This window comes from Mauremys mutica, chromosome 1 (genome assembly GCF_020497125.1).
Source record: "Mauremys mutica isolate MM-2020 ecotype Southern chromosome 1, ASM2049712v1, whole genome shotgun sequence".
Classification (NCBI taxonomy): Eukaryota; Metazoa; Chordata; order Testudines; family Geoemydidae; genus Mauremys; species Mauremys mutica.
In genome coordinates, this window is record NC_059072.1 from 149,863,376 (window position 1) to 149,880,970 (window position 17,595).

Here is a 17,595-nt window from a genome sequence, read left to right on the forward strand (position 1 = left end):
CCAACCTCTAGTGAATCAATCACACAAGTCCCTGGAGCATATCTCCCTCTAGCACCACACTGGGACACTAGGTTCAGTAATAACTTAGATGGAAAAGCATCGCCTACTGAATCAATACTACTTCCTCCAGCACTTAGATCTTTCTTTGGAGGTTTTCCACCCAAAACTTGACCCTGATTAGCTAGGAGTCCAGATATAATGATTGGATCTCAGCTTTTGGGGTGATAGTTGGGAATAGGATATCCTCCAAGGATAAAATGATCCTCTAAATGCACCCTCTTTTAAAGGACGATGGCATAGGTTTCATTTCCTGGAGATAAGTTGGGAACACAGCAGCACCTATGGGTTGTTGAAAATGCAGTTAAGTGACAGGAAAATATGACTCCCTGAAACAGACCATTTTATAAAGGGCACCTAGGAATCTGGACTCAAAGCTAACAGAATCTCAGCTACTCTGCCATATCTCCCAGCCAGTCTGGCAGCCTCAGCCCAAGTCTATTCATCTTGGCATTCTTACCTGCATAGAATTCTGATGTCATTGCTTCATTGACAAGTTCTGGAGCTGCATCCATCAGAATCTGTGCGGCCTCCACACTATCATACAAGGCAGCCACATGAAGAGCTGTCTCCCCCAGAGCACCTGGAGAGAGAGAGAGTCATATATATGTGTCATAAGTTCCTTTGCCAGCCTGGTGAGGTGAATCTTACCAAGAGTAACACACTCAATCCAGAGGACTCTCTACCCTCACGCAGAGTGTGTTCACCTCAACCTGCCAAGATCATCCTTTTCTACTGCTTGAGAAGTATTTCCATCCTCCAGACTCTCAGTCTCAAGGTGTCCTCGCCTTGCAGCTATCCTAGTCATGGACAGCATATGGAGTAGCCTACCTCTTTGATGAATATCACAAGTATGGCAGGTGAGAAGTCTCTGGATGGTTTGGATATCATTTTCCTTGGCAGCCTGGAGCAAGGGAGACTCCCAGATCCTGCAACAAGAAAATTCACCAGATTAGAGCCTTATAATAAATAAGATGCTCAGAGTAAACACTTTCTTCCATGTCAGCAAAGCAGTAAAAAAACAGGGATGCAATATTTTATTACCAAGATGATAGACAGCTTAGAAATGTCTAAGAAAGCTAGACAGGCACACGCATGAGTAATCCACTTTCTATAAGGTCAATTTCTGCATAAGCAAGGGAACTGTAGTCCATTTAAAAAAAGCCTTTGTAGTCCTGATAAAAATGTCATGAAGGAAACAGAATTCTGGCTCCACTGGTAATTTATGATTCCAGGTTATTTCTACAGTATTTATAAATCTTGAGTAGAAATTGCTAATAGTAGGAAATTGCAAAGTAACAAGTCAAATTCCCACTAATTTCCCACTGCCAGGCCACAGCATTGTCATATCTGAACATGAGTGAAACATTTCAATACGTTCTTCGTATGATTGTAAAATGCTGTATTTCCATTTCAGATTCACCAGCAGTTTTCATGATTATAGACCAGTATACATTGGATTAGTGATTCTTGTTAAAGCAGTTAGCTAGCTAACATTCTCATCTTTCTCTGGCACACAGAAGTACACAATCAGTGGGCACTGCATAATGCTTTGGGCCTAGTTCTCATTTCACACACTGGTTTTACGCAGGTGTGCCTGCACTGATTTCAATGTGGCTACTCTGGATTTACACACTTATAAATGAAAGCTGAAGAAGGCTCTTTGAATCTGGGTGAAAGTAGAATTCAAGCTGGAATAGTGAAAGAACTATAGCGGACAGTTCAGGTGCTCTAGGCAAACAGAAAAGCAAGTGGAATCTCTGTCATTTTAAGCAGGAATGCTAAAGCAATTCTGTAATACTGAGCAGATACCCCCTCAACATCACTGACAAGGACATTGGAACAATCAAAGAAGAAATACACAAGGGATCTACCCAGTTTTCACACTGAGCCCACTGAATGCCAGAACAAGACTTTGGAAGTTTCTTCAGTGCTGTGTGAATGCTCATACAGTGCAGGCATGATGGATAAAGCTCATAGTTTTTACCCCTCACTAGACTGTCTCAGTGTTTTGATGAAAAGGAGCTCCAGCTAACGGGAGAGAGGCTCAACAGCAGAGGATGCAACACTGCACAGGAGGGTACTGTGGACATGAGCTATATTGTATTAGTGGCTACGGTGAGAAAATTGTGAATAAGATAAAACAAAATAGACAAGCCCCTAGAAAACAGATTATACTGAACAAACCTGCACTGGGCAGAGTGGAGTGGCCTAGCCCAATAGATTTTTTCCATATTGAATTTCTATTACTCAGTGGAACAGCACCCTCTAACTCCACATATCTGCTTCCTGGAGGACTTGTTCTCTCACTGCAGGATACAAGTAACTCCCGCTGACAGCAAACAAAGACCGAATACTAATATTTTGTATTTATATAGTGCCTTACGTCCAACGGCACTAAAGAGCTTTATGAACATTAATGAATCAAGTCTCAGAACACCTGTGGGAGAAAGGGAAATATCATTTCCCCCATTTCATAGATTAGGCAACCAAAGCACAGAGCATGGAGGCAATTGATTTAAGGTCACAGAGCAAGTCAGTGGAAGATCCAAGAATAGAACCCAGGAAATTTTGACCACCAAACCCCTGCTCTAACCACTAGACTACACATCCTGAGCATGTACCATTCTAAAGAAGGACCCAATTAAGTGTCCAAATCCTACATGTGGTGCTAACAGATCAGGTACCAGCTCATGCCAAAGCCCCAGGCCAATTCACTTGTGTGTTAGTAGATTAATGTGATTGTTAAATGTATAAGAGTATATTTGGTGTTGAAACTTCATGAAAACTAATGGGATGGTACATGCATTGTTTTCACTTACCTGTATCCCGCTATAATGTAATAGCAAACATTTACATTGTGTATACTTCTGTAACTAACCCATCAAATGAGAAAGAAGCCTTGTGGAATGCAAATGAAAAACTAACAGAAAAGTGATCAAAGCAAGTGATCTTTGTGTGTAATGATCAGAGGTCAAAGACTCTAAATGCATTCCTCACTCTCCATCATCAAAGGAAGAGCCCACATGGGTAGTGAACTTAGCAGCTTGTTTTCTGTGAGAAGAAGCTATAAGTATGGATTTAAAGAAAGATCCTTCATCTCTGCACTGTTCGGATTCTAACAGGCCAGAATAACAATGAGAAGATGGAGATCCCCAGACTTATTCTAGGTAGCCCTGAGAGACTTTTAGGAAACTGGTAGATGACTACATCTCTGCTACCATTTGGAATTACAGACCATGACTCACCTGTGCATATTTTTTACCTGCTTTAACCTCTCAATAACTCTTGTTTCCTTTTTTTAGCTAATAAACCTTTAGTTAGTTTAGTATAAAATTGGTTGCCAATGTTGTCTTTGGTGTAAGATCCTGGGTAAGTGATTGGTTTCTTGGGACTGGGAGCTACCTGAATGTGATGTTATTTCTGGTGTAAGTGACCATTTTTCATAGTCCAGCTTGCCTGGGTGGCAAGATAGACTGGAGAGTATAAGGGGACTATCTGTGACTCCATGGTAAGACTGGGATAGTGGTCCAGGATTTCACATTTGTTACTGGCTTGGTGAGATCTAATTATAGCACACATCATCAGTTTAGGGTGTCTGCCTTGTTTTCTGACCATCTGCCCTGAGGTAGGCACTCCTAGTCATAAGCCAATCAGGGAGCATGACACTGCATTTTCCCCAACCTTTTGTAAGCTGCCACGAGAGCTTCAAATTAATACAATTTTCAAAGAAAAAATGATGTGCCCATTGGCATAAGCTACAAGGTCATGTGGCACATTGTGACACTTTTGAGGTTACCCACGGGTACAAGTGAATTGCTACTGCCTGCTTATGGGTCGAGGGAGCCTTGTTTGTGCCCACCAAGGGAAACTCACCCAAAATGACTGGCTGCTGGCAACACAAGTGCCCTACCCTGGGCTCTGATTGCCCCACCCTTTCCCTCTGCAGGCTAGCAATTTGCACTCCTCCGCCCTTAGGCTTCCTGAGTGAGTCCTCGAGGCAGAGCAGAGAGAACCTGTTGCTAAATTTCTGGAGGTAGTTAGCTCCCAGAGTTCTGCTTTGGCCCCAGGGCATGTATCCTGCTAACCTGTCCATACACCACACTGCATTACACTCAAGTGCCCAGTCTCTTGGCCTCTGGGTACTCGCAGTGCACTCAGATTCACTGCCCCCCATGGAAGCAGTGCCCACCAGCTCACTAGTTTGACCTCAGTTACAACACTCTCCTTAGCACACAGCGCTTACTGGGGTCTAGAGTAAAATCAAAGAGAAGTTAAAGTTTATTTAACAAAGCTTAAGGTAAAGATTCAAATAGAAGCAAGTATAAGGATTGGAAGTATATAACTACAGATAAAAGAAAAATATAAAGCATAATCTAGAGCCTATATTTATTAACAAGTTCCTTTCCTGTCTAACGGGGTATTCCTCACCAACGGTCAGTCCATATAGCACTTCAAGTATCAGGTCTGGAGTGCTGGGATCCACTTCTCATGAGACGCTGACAGAGTATTGCCTCCCTAATGGCTACAACCATGGGCCCGTCTTTCTCCTATTAGACAGTTCCAGACCTTTTGTCTCTTTTCATAACCAGGGAGTTTTGTTAACTTCAGTTTGCCCTGATGCTAACCCCCTAGTCAAGACCTTTTTCTTGGGCTTTTTGTGCTCTGTAAAGGTCCAAGTCTACACCTTGTCAGCGTGTAAACACTTGGCTGGGCTGGGTCAATAGATTGTCAGCTGTTCCCACTCTTGAGTGAGTTAGCCATGAGAACCACCCTACCCTAGATGACCAGTTTCACCTCCAGCAGCTTTGGAACACAATGTTCTACATGTTACATAACTCTTACAATGTTTCCATCCATCCATCCCACAATAACTATGATGACCAGTGAGTTCTTAACTTTCGGCAGAGACCACACATGGCTACAGGCAGCCATGGAAAAAAAATCTGTGGATGCTGAGCCAGCTCCCCCCAAAGCCTCCCATCTGCCTGCTGCCCCGCTGATTAGTGCTTCCCCCTCCCTCCCAGCATCTCCTGCCTGCTGCGATCAGCTGGAGCGGGGACAGGGCATGCTGGGAGGAGGGGCAGAAATGGGAGGGAAGAGTTGGGACAGAGCGGGGGGGTTGAGCACCCCCCAGTCCTGGAGGAAGCCGGCGCCTATGCACACAGTCCCCTTCGGTGAAATATCATGCTGATCACAGGCGAAACATGCCTGTCTGGGCACATCTAGGCAAATCCTTGGGTATAGACTTGTAACTGTGTACCCCCATCCATTGCCAACGTTGGGCACTTGGGTCACATACATACTATAGCACAGGGACTCCCCCAGCCAGTTTAGTCTGCCAAAGTCAGACAGCAGTTTGCAGTCTGATAATGTGATAGCCCAAGCAAATATACGGATTAGATGCACTCCCATGTTTCCTAAAAAGATGATGTAAACCTCCTCTAGCAGCACGTAATGCAGCATGGTGTACTAAGCCATGCCCACGTCTAGGATAGTGGGTCAAGAGTGAGGTCACTGGCAGAGCTGCAATGCAGAGCAAGACTGAAACAACAGAAGGTGCTGTAATTCAGGACAGAGGTGCTTTGACAGATGTGTGTGGGGTCATGGGATGGGAGGGGCAAGAAAGGGGGCTGCATCCCTCTCTGGACTTTCCTCAGTAGAGCCGTGTGGAGAAACCCAAGCCTGAAGCAGCAAGGGAATGCAGGTCAGAAATGAGGTGCACTGGAGGAAGAGGAAAGCTTGCTCCGCATGTGCCTGCACTATATACCACTCTAGCTAGTGCCATCAGCCACTCAGTTCTGTGAGTAACACAATCTCTTCCATAGTAAAAAAAGACAGATAAGATAGTGAGGCTGTAACACCCACCAAGTTGCTCTGCAGATTCTATAAACACCGAGAGCCAAGTCTGTTTTCCTGCACAACCCTGCTGCTCAGTACAGGTGGAAATGAAGCCTTTGCATGCATATATGTGGATCCCATTCCATCTGTCACCCTTTGTGGGGCAGGGTCCATCATATTAGAAGAAAGGGCAGGGTCCATCATATTTCCTGCCCTTCACTATGAGAAATGGATCCTGTGGGTTACACCCAGATGATCCTAACAGACAAGCCCAGCTAAGTGCTCTAAAGAAAGGTGCCAAAAACCCTACTGCAGAATGCCTGCCGATATTCAGCCTGAACATTTCTCCTTTGCTCAATGCTACCCCATTAGTCCTAGTTATTATCTTAAATAATTCCACAACCTCTTTGGCATTTACATCCTCAGGGTATGTCTACACTACAAGAGTAGTTCGATTTAACTTAGGTCGAATTTGTGGATTCGACCTGATGAATTCGAATTTGTGTATCCACACTAAGGACACTAATTCGACTTTGTGAGTCCACACTAACGGGGCAAGCGTCGACATTGGAAGCGGTGCATTCTGGGCAGCTATCCCACAGTTCCCGCAGTCCCCGCTGCCCATTGGAATGCTGGGTAGAGCCCCCAATGCCTGCTGGGGGAAAAATGTGTCGAGGGTGGTTTTGGGTAACTGTCGTCATTCAACCGTCACTCCCGCCCTCTCTCCCTGAAAGCGCCGGCGGGAACTCTGTTCGCGCACTTTTCTGGTCAGTGACAGCGCGGACGCCACAGCACTGCGAGCATGGAGCCCGCTGTGATCATCGCTGCACTTATGGCCGTTATCAACTCCTCGCACCTTATCGAACACCTCTTCCACAGTCAGCTGCTGAGAAATCGGGCGAGGAGGCTCCGGCAGCGCGGTGAGGACATGAAGTGTGAGAGTGGCACAGACCTCTCACAAAGCACGGGATCCCGCGCCGCGGAGATCATGGTGGCAATGGGTCACGTTCATGCTATGGGACGGCGATTCTGGGCCCGGGAAACAAGCACGGACTGGTGGGACCGCATAGTGCTGCAGGTCTGGGATGAATCACAGTGGCTGCGAAACTTCAGGATGCGTAAGGGCACTTTCCTTGAACTGTGTGACTTGCTGGCCCCTGCCCTGAAGCGCCAGGACACCCGGATGCGAGCAGCCCTGAGTGTGCAGAAGCGAGTGGCCATAGCCCTCTGGAAACTTGCAACGCCAGACAGCTACCGGTCAGTAGCGAACCACTTTGGCGTGGGCAAATCTACCGTGGGGGTTGCTGTGATGCAAGTAGCCCACGCAATCGTTGACCTACTGCTCTCAAAGGTAGTGACCCTGGGAAACGTCCAGGTCGTCATAGATGGCTTCGCCGCGATGGGATTCCCAAACTGCGGTGGGGCTATAGATGGGACTCACATCCTATCCTGGGACCGGCCCACCAGGCCAGCCAGTATATTAACCGAAAGGGCTACTTTTCAGTGGTGCTGCAAGCACTGGTGGACCATAGGGGACGTTTTACCAACATCTACGTCGGGTGGCCGGGCAAGGTTCATGACGCGCGTGTGTTCAGGAACTCTGGTCTGTTTAGATGCCTGCAGGAAGGTAGTTTCTTCCCGGACCACAAAGTAAGTGTTGGGGATGTGGAGATGCCTACAGTGATCCTCGAGGACCCAGCCTACCCACTAATGCCCTGGCTCATGAAGCCCTATACGGGCGCCCTGGACAGTGACAAGGAGCTCTTCAACTACCGGCTGAGCAAGTGCAGAATGGTGGTGGAGTGTGCTTTCGGACATCTCAAGGGGAGATGGAGGAGCTTACTGACTCGCTCGGATCTCAGCGAAACCAATATCCCCATTGTTATTGCAGCTTGCTGTGTGCTCCACAATCTCTGTGAGAGCAAGGGGGAGACCTTTATGGCGGGATGGGAGGTTGAGGCAAATCACCTGGCTGCTGATTACGCTCAGCCAGACACCCGTGCGATTAGAAGAGCCCAGCGGGAAGCGCTGTGCATCCAGGAGGCTTTGAAAGCTAGGTTCCTCAGAGAGCAGGGTAACCTATGACTGTCCAGTCTCTTTACAGAGAAGCTGAACCTGCCCCTGTTTCAGTTACTATTGACTTTTTTCAGCGGTTACATACCCCGTTCACCAGGTTTCCCCCCTTCCAACAGACGTTTAAAAATAAAGTTATTGGAACATTTTTAATTAACAAAGTTTTCTTTACTAACGAATTCTCATTCAAGGGTTCCAACAGGGACGCAGACTGTGGTGGGTACGGTGTGCAGTGATGTACAGACCGCTTCTACACTCGAGGACTGACAGGCTCCTGCTCCTACAGCAGTCTCTGGAGGGAGGACGGTTACCAGAGGGTGTGCAGGAAGGGGTGGGTTTGCAGGAAGGGGTGAGGGGTGTGTGGGAAGGGTGAGTAGGTGTGGGGGGATGATGGCTCTGGCTGGGGCTCAGGGCATCGGAGAGGTTCATGGCTAGGGTGGAAGGGCATGGTAAGGGCAGCCTGCCTTGCCATTTGTGGATGCCAGGCGCTCGGACCCTGGGGCAACATACACCTCCCAGACTGACCTGGGGCAGCAGACACCTCGCAGAGTGACCCGGGTGCCTAGTGACTGCACTCTGTCTGTGACCTGCTGTTGATCCTGCCCCCATGTCTGTACCCTGTTAATGGTGGCTGTCCTATGCAATTAACAAACCCCTCCCCCCACTTCACACAAAGTCTTCTGCAAAGAAACATGACGGAAACAGTAATGAACAGCAAACTATTTTTAATACTCAACTACACAGCTGGGGGATGAAACTGGGATTTGGGATCGGGTGAGCCAGGAAGGCAAGCAATTCTCATACTTTAGGGAATGAGAGCTGTTTGTTACATGAGCGCTCTGCTGGGGTGGAGTGACAGTTTTCACGGCCCCTAGCGCCCCTCCTTCTTGTGATTTTGGGTGAGGGGGGGACAGGACTTTGTGGCGGGGGAGGGCGGTTGCAGATACAGTGCAGGGGGGCTCTCTCCTCCTGCCTGCGGTCCTGCAGAACATCCACAAGGCGCCGGAGCGTGTCCGTTTGCTCCCTCATTAGTCCAAGCAGCGTTTGAGTCGCCTGCTGGTCTTCCTGCCACCACCTGTCCTCCCGTTCGCTGTGTGAGTGCTGCTGCTGAGAGAGGGTCTCCCTCCACTGGCTCTGCTGGGCCGCCTCGGCTCTGGAGCAGGCCATCAGTTCAGCAAACATCTCGTCCCGAGTCTTTCTTTTGCCGCCTAATCTGCGCCAGCCTCTGTGAGGGGGATGCCGGGGCAGTTCGGGAAAGAGCCGCAGCTGTGTGATGTGAAAAAGGAAGTGATTTCCTTGCAAAGATACATGTTTGCGAACACTGAACACAGTCTACTCAAATTCTGTGAATAAGACCATACAGGGCACCTAATCTCATGTGCTCTCAGGACAAGTTCGAATTTTCGCCATTCGCTTTCATTGCCTGGGGTCTTGCACTGGAGATCGGACAAGTGGGGCAGGACAGCAGAATCCGTGTAGCAGCCAGGCCTGGTAAGCCGTAAACTTTAAGCTGCTTAACAGTTAATGGATAGCAGTGCCCTCCTGCTGCAGGCAATCTGGAAAGCATAAAGTCTGACCCTGTTCCAGCCCCTCGCAGCTGTCCCCGGGAAAGATCCCTGTATGCTTTTCCTCTGCAGCCTACAACACGTGGCTGTTAAACGACGGTCATTGTTATGCAAAGGAAAAGTCAAGCATTCACAATAGTAACATTAAAGTAATTCCCCTAATTAGATGCAGCAGTCGCCGAGCGAGATCACCCTGAGGCGGGTCTCCAGGAGAAACAGAGAGCGCATGCTGCGTGAATCCCTGCACAGACCAGGGCCCTATGCTGCCATGCTGGTCGAGGCAATGCTCCCACTATACCTCAGGATGGCCTGGCGCGGAAGAGTGTGCTTCCACGGAGCACCCAATAAGGCACCTCTCCCCAGGAACCTCCTGCGGAGGCTTTTCGAGTACCTCTCCGAGAGCTTCGTGGAACTGTCCCAAGAGGATTTCTGTTCGATCCCTATATGCATTGACCTTCTTTTCATATAGTTTTTATTCCTGTTTTGTTAAAAAAATAAATGTTTACATGTTTATAGCACTTACCGACTGATCCTTCCCCTGATTCGGAGTCCGGGTTAACGGCCGGGGAGGGTTGGTAGGGGATCTCTGTGAGGGTGATGAAGAGATCCTGGCTGTCAGGGAAAGCAGTATTGTAACCGCTGTCGCCTGCCTCGTCCTCCACAAACCCTTCCTCATCTTCCCCATCGGCGAACATCGCCGAGGAACTGCCCGTCGACACTATCCCATCCTCAGAGTCCACGGTCACTGGTGGGGCAGTGGTGGCAGACCCACCGAGAATGGCATGCAGTGCCTCGTAGAAGCGGCATGTCTGGGGCAGGGCTCCGGAGCGTCCGTTTGCCGCTTTGATTTTTTTGGTAGCCTTGTCTCAGGTCCTTGATTTTCACGCGGCACTGCGTTGCATCCCGGCTGTATCCTCTGAGTGCCATGGCTTTGGAGACCTTCTCGTAGGTCTTTGCATTCCGTTTTTTGGAGCGCAGCTCCGAAAGCACAGACTCATCGCCCCACACAGCGATCAGATCCAAGACTTCCCGGTCAGTCCATGCTGGGGCCCTCTTTCTACTTTGAGATTGCATGGACTCCTCTGCTGGAGAGCTCTGCATTGCTGCCAGTGCTGCTGAGCTCGCCACGATGTCCAACCAGGAATTGAGATTCCAACTGGCCAGACAGGAAAAGAAATTCAAATTTTCCCGGGGCTTTTCCTGTATGGCTGATCAGAACATCTGAGCTTGGACTGCTGTCCAGAGCGTCAACACAGTGGTGCACTGTGGGATAGCTCCCGGAGCTACTACGTTCGATTTGCATCCACACCTAGCCTAATTCGACATAGCCATGTCGAATTTAGCGCTACTCCCCTCGTCGGAGTGGAGTACCGAATTCGAACTAAAGAGCCCTCTAGGTCGAATTAAATGGCTTCCTGGTGTGGACGGGTGCGCGGTTAATTCGAATTAACGCTGCTAAATTCGAATTAAAGTCCTAGTGTAGACCAGGCCTCAGATATTTGCATATTTGGAGTCCTGGAGTCCTGCTGAATAAATTCCATGAGGCATCTGCCATTCTCGAAACAAGCTGGTCCAGAATGCTCCTTGGCAGACAAGAACAGCCTGCACCTTTCCCACAGAGGTCTGCATCAACACAAAAGAGTCAATAGCTGCAGGAAGCCTCTAAGGAGGACTGAGATCTGTGAGGTGGCAACTCAGACTGAGTCAGATGGAGTAATGACAGCCTTGAAGGCAGCATTGTTCCTGGGAAGAAGGAGGGAAAGTATGTTCGTGCCATTAGAGTGGGATGCAAAATTTCTCGAGGGACAGCAAAAAATTCTAAGCTGCGTGTCTTTCCCAACTCTCTCACTGCCTCCATAAAATTCAATCAGCCAGTCAAGTGTGCAATCCATCTCTGGTGATGACCTCACTAGGGATGGAAGCAATGTATTTGTGAAAGAGGGCAGAGCTTATAACAAAGCTCTATGAGCCAATGATCAAGATCAAGAGGAAGCTTTCATTGACCAGACAAACCACAGGAAAAGATACATTCCTTGTTGGCCAGCTATTGACTGAGAGCTAGAGATGAGACATGGCCTTTTGTGTGAGGAAGGGGGATTCCTCCCTTCCTTCCTGGTCTCCTACTCAATCAGAGCCCAGGACAGAATGATGTATACACCACAAAATAAAGAACTGACTCAAACCATCACCCCTAAACTCATCTATTTTAATGGTACACAAAGCTTAAGTATATTTTTAAAGAACTTTTAAAAATGATTTTAAGAGAATGCAAAGATCAGCTTTGGCATTCAGCAGAAGTATAAAATAAAAACCCAGCAAAGCAAGCAGTACTGCATGCATTTAAACTCTAGGCTAAAGATGCCAGGCATAATATCCAGGCAAGGGCTGCAGTGACTGAAGAAGAAACCATTCCCTCCTAAATATACTATCCTGGGATTTAACCTGAGCCATGAGCTGGCTGGGATAATTTGTAGATGATAGTGATGGCTTTTTGGTGGTGTCTGTATGAAACACGCTAATAGTCCTCAGTTCAGCTCCTAGCAGACACATGTTCATGCTACAAAAAACATAATCCCTCCCTAGTGGCACTGTCAACCTCATCAGAGAAGGCCAAGGACTGCAGGGCTCAAGCACGTTGGTGATGGATGAGGCATGCTGGCAATCTGCCCTGCTGTGCCTATACTGTACCTGTTCTAGGGACAGAAGATTTCAATCTCCTGGGCTGACAACTGAGCACATTGTGCCAGTCCTAACTTCACTTCCCTCTGTCTCTCTGAAACATGTCATTAAAGGAGCAGGTTTGGGGTGGGAAAGGAGAGCAGAAAGCAGCAGGAGTGAATCTCAATCTGGTGTCTACTGTGGTACGTTTCTGGCCAGGGAAATATCTACTCCCACTTTCCGAGCCACAGCCATGCAACAGATGCACCAGAAAGTCACTGGGAAAGATCAGACTTGGGCATCCCCTTCAAACAGCTTGAGACTGCTGACTGGAATGCAAAGAAGGCCTGGAAGGTTACTGTGCTTCTGATGCAGGGGAATGAAAGAAAGAGGCAATTGCAAAGAGAGAAAGCTGAGAAGAGCCAGCAGCTCGGCAGCTCTGGATGCACTCCCTCAGAGATGCCATCTTAATATATCTAAGCAGATTGTAAAATCTCTGGAAGAACAAAGATACAGCCCCACAGAAATTCAACTTGTGAGCAAGATTCCCCAGCCTGCAAGTTAGGTCATTTGTCTGCAGCTGTCTGCGGAGTCATAGCATGCACTTATGAAATATAGATGCACATTCTTCCCCCTACCCCACAGCTTTGCTGCTAGTGCCCCTTATTTCTGACAAGATTGCCAGGCGTCTGGTTTTCGACCGCAACACCTGGTCAAAAAGGGACCACTGACTGGACCAGTAGAAGTTGGCTGCCTGCAGTGGGGCAGGCAGGGTGCCTGCCAGGCTCTGAATGGCTCCTGGGAAGCGGCCAGAATCTCCCTCTGGCTCCTAGGCATAGGGGCAGTTACTGGGGCTCTGCCTGCTGCCTCTGCCCCAAGCGCTGGCTCCCATTAGCTAGGAACCGCAGACAATGGGATCTGTGGGAATGGCGCCTGCAGGCAGTGGCAATGTGCAGAGCCACCAGGCCATACCTCCACTTAGGAGCCAGAGGGACATGCCAGCCACTTCCGGAAGTTGCCTGAGGTAAGTGCCACCTGGAGCCTACACCCCAAACCCCCTCCCACACCCCAACCTCCTGCCCCAGCCCTGAGCCCCCTCCTGCACTCTGAACCCTTCATTTATGGCCCCATTCCGGAGCCTTCATCCCCAGCCCAGAGTCCGTACCCCCTCCAACACCCCCATCCCCTGCCCCAGCTTGGAGCCCCCTTCCCACACTCTGAATCCCTCAGCTCCAACCCCCAGCCTGGAGCCTCCTCCTGCATCCCAAACCCTTCATCTCTGGCCCCACCACAGAGCCCACACCCCCAGTCAGAGCCCTCACCCCCCATATCCTGCACTCCATCCTCCTGCCCCTGCTCTGTGAAAATAAGCAAGTGAGTGAAGGTGGGAAGAGCAAGTGATGGAGGGAGAGGGGAATGGAGTGAGCAGGGGAGAGGCCTCAGAGAAGGGGCAGGGGCGAAGCAAGGGAAGGATGTTCAGTTTTGTGTGAATAGAAAGTTGGCAACCCTATTCCTACCCCACAGCACCATGTTATCCCAGCAGTTGGGGAGGAAGAGAGAAGCTCCCCCACCAAATGGCCAGGAAGGAATTAAATGAGAACATGACAGAAGAAAGAAATCTTCCAAGCAACCAAGAACTCTGAGGCCTGAAGTGTCCCACACTCCAAGCAGCCAGGCCACATGTTTGAGCCTGTGAATTTCAGAGGGAACTGACTCCTCCTTTGAAGGAATGAATTCTGAGATATGTGTGTGTGGATGGGAGCACTGGAGGAGGGGGCAAAGGGTTGTCACAGGAGAAAAATAAATAGCTGCATTTCATGTTGCAAATGGAAAATAGTGGTTGTGAAGTTACAGATTCATATCTTCCAAGGTCAGAAGGGACCATTGTGGTCTAGTTTGAGCTCCTGGATAACACAGGCCATAGAATTTCCCTGAAATAATCCACCACAACCCTTGGTAAATTGTTCCAATGGTTAATTACTCTTACTGTTAAAAATGTACACCTTATTTCCAGTCTGAATTTGTCTAGATTCAACTTCCAGCCAATTGGAAAGATTATTTTCCCTTCCTAGGGACATGCAGTTCCGAGAATGATGGCTCCAGGTGACCTACAGATAGCCAGAGTTGTCTAAAGTCATGTCTACTGCCAGCCCCTAAGGCCAGTGCAGGTATGTTCCAAGTCATGGAGCTTCCACCACTTCCCTTGGGGAGACTATCCTACAGACTCAAAGACCATTTATTGTTAAGAAATATTCCCTGGTATCCAGACTTAATTTTCTCTCTTTTCTTATTTTCCTGTTCTCTATTTATACCCCCGCAGGCCTCCCTAAAGAATTCCTTTTGTTTCTTGGCTTATATACCTATTAAATACCTGTACATAATTCTCATCCGCCCTCATAGCCATTATGTTTCCTGTAACAATATATGTATGTTACAATAACTATAACAATGTATGTATCTAAAATCAGCCTTCTAGCAGAATATCTGTAATTATCCAACTTCTTCTAAACAAGTGCCGAGAAATTCTGGACCTTCTCCAGAACAGACTTTCTTGACCCCACTAGTTGAGACACCTGCACTCTTGGCTCTAAGGGCTTCTCAGACATACACTGAGGTCTAGGGCTTTGGACTTTGAGGTTCTCACAGGAACTAAGGACCATTGTAAACCTCACCATCTTACATTGTAAGTGCAAGAAAAGTTTCTTAGACCTTGCCTTCTCTACTATAAACAATATCAACATGTGTGTGTGTGTGAATTCCAAAATGAGACACGCCTCTGCATACACTTCCCTCTGGCGGAGTGGATGAGAAAACAAATACATGACAATGTTAGTCATATTTCTTAATGTACTACTGGATGGCGCTCAGATACTATGATGATGAGCGCTGTATAAGGAGCAATGTAAAATAAAACAGTGACAGCTGAAAAATTGCAGGCATAGAAATCTGATGTTTTGTAGAGAGGGGGTTAATAATGAATCAGAGCCAAAATACACTTGACTGGCTCAATAGGGGACTCATTCATGATAACAGAGGCCTTGACTGGTCATCCAGTTCAAGAAGCAACAAATGTTCAGATTTCTTTCTGAGCACATTGGGAGAGCTGCAAAGATCAGCTCCCAGCTAACATGTTTAGCATGGCTCCTAACGAGTGGCTCAGGGGAAGGAGACATCTCCCAACCAAGTCACACCCACTGCTGCTTCTACTGACTCAGCTCAGAGAGGGGATGTTTCCCAGCTGAGACATGCACCAACATGGTTCCTAATGACTTGGTTCAAAAGGGAGGTTCCTTTTAGCTCCTTGCCTGTAGCAATGAAGCAATACTGACATTGCAGCAATGGCATCATGATGCATGGTGCCAGGTTAAAGGTTGTTTACAAGGTCTGTGCCAACTGACAACGCAAATGGGATATTCCCCCCAAAGCTACTTTTTGCAAGAAAACCCCAATGATCTCGCCCTCTGATTGGCATTTTAGTGTCTCTAGTCTCATTCACAAACTGGAAGCACAGAGACAGCTGCAGAAATTAAATGAATGAAAATTCTACTACTACCTAAATTTATCCAAATCTCCACATAAAGGTTCGGGTTCGGGTTCAAATTTGGAGGTGAAGTTTATCTGAGGGGCAGTGCTGAGTTAATTTGATCTGAGCCAGGAAAAATGTTCAGAATTTTTTTAACACAGGCAAAATCTGCAAACACTAGTGCTCCAAGATGAGACACACTTAGCATGGCTTGGCACTGGGAGAGATGTTCCTTGAGTGTGGAACTCAGTGCACCTCCATAGAATCATAGAAGATTACGGTTGGGAGAGACCTCAGGAGGTCATCTAGTACAACCCCCTGCTCAAAGAAAGACCAACACTAACTAAATCATCCCAGCCAGGGCTTTATCAAGTTGGGCCTTAAAAACCTCTAAGGAAGGAGATTCCACCACCTCCCTAGGTAACCCATTCCAGTGCTTCACCACCCTCCTAGTGAAAAAGGTTTTCCTCATATCCAAACTAGACCTCCCCTATTGCAACTTGAGGCCATTGGTTCTTGTTCTGTCATCTGCTACTACTGAGAACAGCTAAGCTCCATCCTCTTTAGAGAATCCCCCCTCAGGTAGTCGAAGACTGCTATCAAATCCCCCCTCATTCTTCTCTTCTGCAGACTAAATAACCCCAGTTCTCTCAGCCTTTCCTCATAAATCATGTGCCCCAGCCCCCTAATCATTTCCGTTGCCCTCCGCTGGACTGTCTCCAATTTGTCCACATCCCTTCTGTAGTGGGGGGAGCAAAACTGGACACAATACTCCAGGTGTGGCCTCACCAGTGCCGAATAGAGGGGAATAATCACTTCCCTCAATCTGCTGGCTATGCTCCTACTAATACAGCCCAATATGCTGTTGGCCTTCTTGGCAATAAGGGCACACTGCTGACTCATATCCAGCTTCTTATCCACTGTAATCCCCAGGTCCTTTTCTGAAGAACTGATGCTTAGCCAGTGGGTCCCCAGCCTGTAGCTGTGCATGGGATTCTTCCTTCCTAAGTGCAGGACTCTGCCCTTGTCCTTGTTGAATCTCATCAGATTTCTTTTGACCCAATCTTCCAATTTGTCTAGGTCACTCTGGACCCTCTCCCTACTCTCCAGTGTATCTACCTCTCCCCCCAGCTTAGTATCATCTGTGAACTTGCTGAGGGTGCAATCCATCCAATCATCCAGATAATTAATAAAGATGTTGAACAAAACCGGCCCCAGGACCAACCCCTGGGGCACTCTACTTGATACCAGTTGCCAACTAGATATTGAGACGTTGATCACTACCCATTGAGCCCAACAATCTAGCCAGCTTTCTATCCACCTTTTAGTCCATTCATCCAATCCACATGTCTTTAACTTGCTGGCAAGAATACTGTGGGAGGCCGTATCAAAAGCTTTGCTAAAGTCAAGGTATATCATGTCCACTGCTTTACCCATATCCACAGAACCAGTTATCTCATCATAGAAGGCAATCAGGTTGGTCAGGCATGACTTGCCCTTGGTGAATCCATGCTGACTGTTCCTTATCACCTTCCTCTCCTCCAAGTGCTTCAAAATGAATTCCTTGAGGACCTGCTCCATGATTTTGCTGGGGACTGAAGTGAGGCTGACTGGTCTGTAGTTCCCCAGGTTCTCTTTCTTCACTTTTTAAAATATGGGCACTATGCTCCCTCTTGCTGCTTCATTCCGTGATTTCAGTTCAACAGCTTGGGATCAGTAGAGGCACACACATGCAGAAAGGAAGTAAAAAATCCATTCTACTGCAGTGATTGTAACGGCCATAGAGTGGCAGCAGAGGCCTGAATGATGTGAGAAAAGTCTGAAAAACTACAGGGCTCACTGAGAACTGTCTGATGTGAGGTTTTTCTGCTCTGAAAG

General features: G+C 47.9%; 1 protein-coding gene across 3 annotated transcripts in view; it reads right to left on the reverse strand.

Moving 5' to 3' along the window:
• LOC123356447 (transient receptor potential cation channel subfamily V member 6-like) overlaps positions 1-17,595 on the reverse strand; it is an 83,023-nt gene that overhangs the window by 32,531 nt on the left and 32,897 nt on the right. For all 3 annotated transcript variants that reach the window (XM_044999710.1, XM_044999720.1, XM_044999728.1), the window contains exons 2-3: positions 889-986; positions 518-640 (exon numbers count right to left, since the gene is read on the reverse strand). In XM_044999710.1, coding sequence (XP_044855645.1) covers positions 518-640; positions 889-986 — 221 coding nt within the window. The remainder of the gene's footprint in view (positions 1-517; positions 641-888; positions 987-17,595) is intronic.